This window comes from Dendrobium catenatum, unplaced genomic scaffold (assembly GCF_001605985.2).
Source record: "Dendrobium catenatum unplaced genomic scaffold, ASM160598v2 fragScaff_scaffold_1392, whole genome shotgun sequence".
Taxonomy (NCBI): Eukaryota; Viridiplantae; Streptophyta; class Magnoliopsida; order Asparagales; family Orchidaceae; genus Dendrobium; species Dendrobium catenatum.
Genome location: NW_021319854.1, coordinates 275,609 through 281,701, shown reverse-complemented (window position 1 = coordinate 281,701; position 6,093 = coordinate 275,609). Strand labels below are relative to the sequence as shown.

The 6,093-nt window shown below is 36.5% G+C and overlaps 1 protein-coding gene across 1 annotated transcript; it reads left to right on the top strand.

Moving 5' to 3' along the window:
- Positions 1–3,122: 3,122 nt before the first annotated feature.
- LOC110113896 (pentatricopeptide repeat-containing protein At2g33680) lies at positions 3,123–5,708 on the top strand. The gene has a single exon (XM_020846610.2). It carries the CDS (start codon positions 3,259–3,261, stop codon positions 5,464–5,466), a length of 2,208 nt encoding a protein of 735 aa, XP_020702269.1. The 5' UTR covers positions 3,123–3,258; the 3' UTR covers positions 5,467–5,708.
- The last annotated feature ends 385 nt before the right edge of the window (positions 5,709–6,093 follow it).

Here is a 6,093-nt window from a genome sequence, read left to right as displayed (position 1 = left end):
TAGTTAAAAAACTTGGATTTTTTTGTAGTAAAAAGCTTCTTTAAGAAGCAGTAAAAAAGTCGCCTCAAATGAAGCCTGAGAGAAGAAAAAGAGGAATGTTGCAATATTTTCTTTGGTAGATTTAATTTTTATTGTAACAAGACCTATATGTGAGATTGACAACGGAGTTGAATAAGCGTGAAGCTAAAATAACATGCAATAAATGAAGAGGTTGGTTGTGTCACAATCCAATTTGATATGACAATCCAACCTAATATGACTCACAGATACAGGTCACACCGTATTATATGGTGGTAGAATATAGGCGGAATTGCATAGACCAAAATTTTTTAATTGAAGAAAAATCGTATTTCTTTTCAAATGTCAGACATCATAACTTTTGATTTTTCTACTATATATAAATTTACTCATTCATAATATTTTTTTAAAATTGATTCACAAAAGTATATATTATAGATTTTTGTTATCACAATCCTCAACAACAAATAGACATGGGGCAAGAAATACAAAAAATGTCAAGATTGTTTAAAATTATAATACTAAAAATAAGAAATAGTACCTACTCACCAACTATACTTAAAAAAGTAGCCCTATCTACTCAATCCATCATTTATCCTTGCCCTAACTTGAAAATGAAATGCAGAACACATAATGAGCTAACATAGCCCAACAGATTACATTACCTAAATCATTTCTTAATAATTTCAAAAATAAAAACTAAAAATAAAGCAATTATTCCAAGCTTAATAGTAGACTTACAATATAGTGTGTTATAACATTATAGGGGTTTTGTAAACACTAAGTGTTTTACCGAATTCAGAGTATAATATGTTGAATGAAAAGTAATAGAACTTTAGCACTTGTGTCTCACATTCATAACTCCAAAATCCTTATACCTCCCATTTAGAATTTCTAACCCTCAAGCTCTCAACACTTTTAGAATTTTCACAACAAAACCCTATAAATATATATTTATAACAAAACTCCAATTAGAACTCTCACCGAACTTCTCAGATGTAGACATAATATCATCAAGAGATGCACAATACATAAATCATAACACATAAAATTACAACTAAACAATTAAACCTTAATTGGGCTATTTACGGAATTTCAGAGAAGGCAGTATTTTAACAATACAACCTAATGACTTGTAACAAAAGTTTACTGGCTTAGAATTCTATGAAATTACCAAAGATTATACAAGACTATATTTCAAAGACTTAATTGTTCTACATTGCTATTTTAAGGTACCTAGATATTTTCCTATAATTTTAGAGAAGTAGTGTTTCAAAAATACCTGGTGAAAATTTTACAAAAAAATACTTAAATATTCAAAACTACATTCTTTATGACATATAAAAAGTTACGTGATGAAAGTTTTCCCATTTACAAGTTATCTCAGTTCAAATACCATAAATTTATATTTTTAATCAGAAAAATTTTAAAATTGTCAAATTATTAAAAATTGAGATAGATAAAATGTGACATATCTTGAGCAGAAAAACTTTTAGAACTTGGTCGTCATGTGAAAAGACATGAAGTGGCTCAAATGGATTTTTTCTCTCTAGAAATTCATCCCTCTCACTAGTCGAAAGCCCTTAGGAGAATGAAATGGCATAAATAATAGATTTGAATATTTTAAATATTAAAATTCGGCCTAGCGCCGCAGCGCCTGACATGACTCTCCCCAAAGAGCCCATAGCTTTGCAGCGCCATCTTTAGTGTCGCTGCATTGAATTATTTTACAAAAAAATTTTAGAGCACTGGCACTTGAGCGCTTCCAATCCTAGCGCTGCAGCGCCCGAAAAAAAAAAAATTTTCTCCTCCAAATATGCAAACAGACCTCTGAGACCCATTTCAAATCACATGCAGACTCCACATGCACTCAGAGCATTTTCAAACACATGCAGAAATGTTCAAATACAAAAAAAAAAAATTAATGGATTATCTTGAATCTGGTCAGGTCATAAAGGGTAGAATGGTCCACCAAATTTACAAGTATAATAAGTTACTATAACTGAAAGTTGGTAGTTGTGAAGTGGTTAGTAGAGGGGAACCATTAAATGGTTTTAGAAGAGATATATGAAAAATCAAATGAATTCTATTATCGAAAGGAAAGAGTAGGTGGTAGGCTAATGGGCTAATCACCTCTTGAATTATAAAAGGCCAAAATATCACTTAGTTAATTGAGAATGGGCATTATTAATGATAAAGTTTTGTCTAAATGATTGTAATTTGACTATAACTAAATCACCTATTGAACCGTGCAAATCTCTTCAATTATGATTTGCATGATTTTCATTCAATTTTGGGCTTGTTGTATGTTTTGTCGGAGTGTTTGGAGAAGGGTATCCCAATCTGTTAAGTGTGTATTGATCGCAGGAAGATCAAAAGTACCACAAATATAGGAAGGGATGGAAGGTGGGAGTCTGCCATATAGAGTCTGAAATGCTAACATTTTAATAACAGTATGGTAGGATGTGTTATAATACAATTCCACTCAATAAATAAATGAGGATCATAACCTAGATGTAGAGGATGTACATGCACGAATATATTGTTCTAAGAAGCGATTTAGAGCCTCTATTGAACCATCTGTTTGTGGGTGATATGAAGTACTAAAATGTAATGTAGTACTGCTTAAAGTGAAAAGATGTCACCAAAAGTTACTTAGAAAGATACTATCCCTGTCGAACACTATCATTTAGGGCTTAGGCTTATGTGCAAAAAGATCGACGATATAAAGAGCAGAATATTTTGTTGGTAAGGGACCCAAATGGGGAAACATGGATAAATGACCTGCCTGCCGCTACCTTTTTTAAATTTTACACTACATTCATTATTTTAAATTAAACAAAACATAATAATTTAGTTACATTTAAGTTACATTCATTCAAATAACTCAAAAATATTTTTTTACATTACATCTTTTTTAAGCCAATCAAATATCAGCTTAATAGTAGTTCAAGTTAAATACCTAACTCTAACGGACCATAATCACCCTCGGAAGCAGAGCTACGAACTAGATCCAAGCCGTTGGATTAACTGATGCATTCGTTATTGCGAGTCCTGAATCCGCGCGCCTAAGAAATAAACAGATATTATAACAATTAAACATATTAAAAAGCCATCGCCGCCTCGTTCACCCCCTGCGCGGGTGACGGCGGCGGAGGAATCGACTAATAACGATGCAGTGTTCTGTCTCTCTTCGCGCGAACTCTTTCTCTCTCCTTTCACTCTTTCCAGGCCAGTTTGATGCGGCCTTCCACTCTTCAATCACTATTCGGCCTTCTCCTCCGCTGCACGGATCAGCGAATAATCGAAGCTGGGCGCTCCGTCCACGCCTTATCTATAAAAATAGGTTCTTTGGAAGATAGCTTCGTTGGAAATAACGTCGTCAACATGTACGCCAGATGCGGCCGTCTCGCCGAGGCCACGGCCGCCTTCGATGACATGAGAGCTGGGGGCTGGGACGTCGTCTCCTGGAACTGCCTTATCAACAGCTACTCCCAGCAGGGTCAGGCGGGCTCTTCTGCGGTCTTTAATCTCTTCCGGCGGATGCGGACCTTCGGGGATGGCTGCGGCGGCCTCTTACATCCCAACGCTTTCACCTTTGCGGGATTATTCACCGCCGCTTCGCACTCTCTAGACATGGCCGGATACGGTATGGAGGCACACTGCATTGCCATCAAGACGGCTAATTCCACTGACGTCTTCGTTGGCAGTTCTCTGCTTAACATGTACTGTAAACTAGAACTTCTTTCTGATGCCAGGAAGGTGTTCGACAGAATGCCTCACAGGAATTCCGTTTCTTGGGCGGCCATGATTTCTGGTTATGCTGTTGATAGGAATGGCATCGAGGCTTTTAAGCTTTTTAGGCTGTTGCTGGTGGAGGATGACTGCAATGTGAATGAGTTTGTTGTTACCAGTATCTTGAGTGCTTCAGTCCAACCAGAATTCCTCGAGATGGGAAGACAGATTCATGGTCTGACAATTAAAAACGGATTGCTGTCTTTTGTCTCTGTCAACAATTCTCTTATCACATTGTACACGAAGTGTCAGTGCTTGGATGAAGCATTGGTGATATTTATGTCATCAGGAAATAAGAGCCCGATCACCTGGTCTGCAATGATCACCGGTTATGCACAGAATGGAGAGTCTTGGAAGGCTTTAGAGTTGTTTGGATGTATGCATTCTGAGGGAGTAAGACCCAGTGAGTTCACGTTTGTTGGTGTCCTCAATGCTTGCAGCGATCACTCATCTTTAGTTGAGGGAATTGAAGCTCATTGTTATGTGCTAAAACTGGGTTTTGAATCTCAAATTTATGTTAAAAGTGCTTTGGTTGATATGTATGCAAAATGCTTATGCATTAAAGATGCAAGAAGAGCGTTTGATATGTTGCAAGAGGTTGATATTGTTCTGTGGACAACGATGATATCAGCATATGTGCAGAATGGAGAGCATGAAGAAGCTCTTACAATGTACAGCAGAATGGAAAGCGGAGGAATTTTACCTAACAATCTTACCTTGGCGAGTGCTCTTCGAGCATGTTCAAGCCTCGTGGCTTTTGAGCAGGGAAAACAAATCCATGCTCGTACTCTTAAACATGGTTTTGGTATTGGTATACCAATTGGCAGTGCTCTCTCTACAATGTACGCCAAGTGTGGGAACCTTGAAGACTGTAATCTCATCTTTAGAAGGATGCCTGAAAGAGACGTTATTGCCTGGAATTCAATCATATCAGGTTATTCTCAGAACGGACGAGGAATTGAGGCCCTCAACCTCTTTGAAGAGATGCAGTCGGAAGGCATAAAACCAGACCATGTCACTTTCATTAATGCCCTCTGTGCTTGTAGCCACATTGGCTTAGTGGAGAAAGGTTGGAGTTATTTTAGATCAATGCAGAATGAGTATGGTTTGTTACCTAAAATTGACCATTATTCTTGCATGGTAGACATGCTTACCCGTGCAGGGAAGTTTGAGGAAGCTACAGACTTTATTGAATCAGTTCCTATAGATCATGGGACATGTCTGTGGCGCATTGTGTTGGGATCTTGTCGAAATAAGAAGAATTTTCTTTATGGAGCCTATGCAGGGGAGAGGTTGATGGAGTTGGGCTCAAAGGATTCTTCTGCTTACATTTTGTTGTCGAATATATATGCTTCATGGAACCGTTGGGATGATGTCGAGCGTGTTCGAAGATTGATGAAGCTTCGAGGGGTGAACAAGGAACCAGGATGTAGTTGGATAGAAATCAAGAGTAGGGTTCATGTTTTTGTTGTAGGGGAACTTCTTCATCCAGATATTAAGGATATATATGTTGGGTTGAGATGGCTAACTAAACACATGAAGGTAGAAGGATATTGTGCAGATACTGGAGTAGCAACTTATGGTCATTCAAAGGGAGAAGATGTAAAATATTTCATTGAAGAGGAATTGCCGATGATTGCATCTGCTTCTTGATATTTTCAAAAGATGGAGGTTCTTTTCTTTATTATCATTACCATTATAATTAATCTTATTTCAATTATTTGAGATTGGGTATTACATGAAGTGTCAATACTAATTTAGCTCATTAGACTTATTACAAAAGAAAGAGCAAAGGCCCAAGGTAAAAGTTTATGAACAAGAGCCTATTTCAAAATCCTATGTTAAGGCCCATTATTTAAATTTAATGTCATGTTCTTATTTTTTATATTTTTTAAGTCATTGTAAATATGTATAGTAGGTCACCTTAATGAAGAGCATAAAAAATGAAAAGAAATTTGTATTGACATTCTCCTTCTCTTTTAATTGGCCCACCCTGCTTTTCCCCATAAATTTTTTCTACTTTTTTGTTTGAAATGAGGGTAGTTAGTTGCCTATAAATACTAGTTGAAATGCAATGAAATTTTCAGTGCTGAATGAAATCATTTGAGTGAATACTAGCTCTTCTCTTCTGCTTATGACTTTATGGCTTTAAGAGTATCTTTATTTTTTTTTGGTAATATAAGGCAGTTATCATTTGTGTTTAAGTTTAGTTGGTCTCCTCTTAAATATCTATTCCAAATCCTTCTAACATATTTTTTTACATCCTAAGCCTCCTCTAAG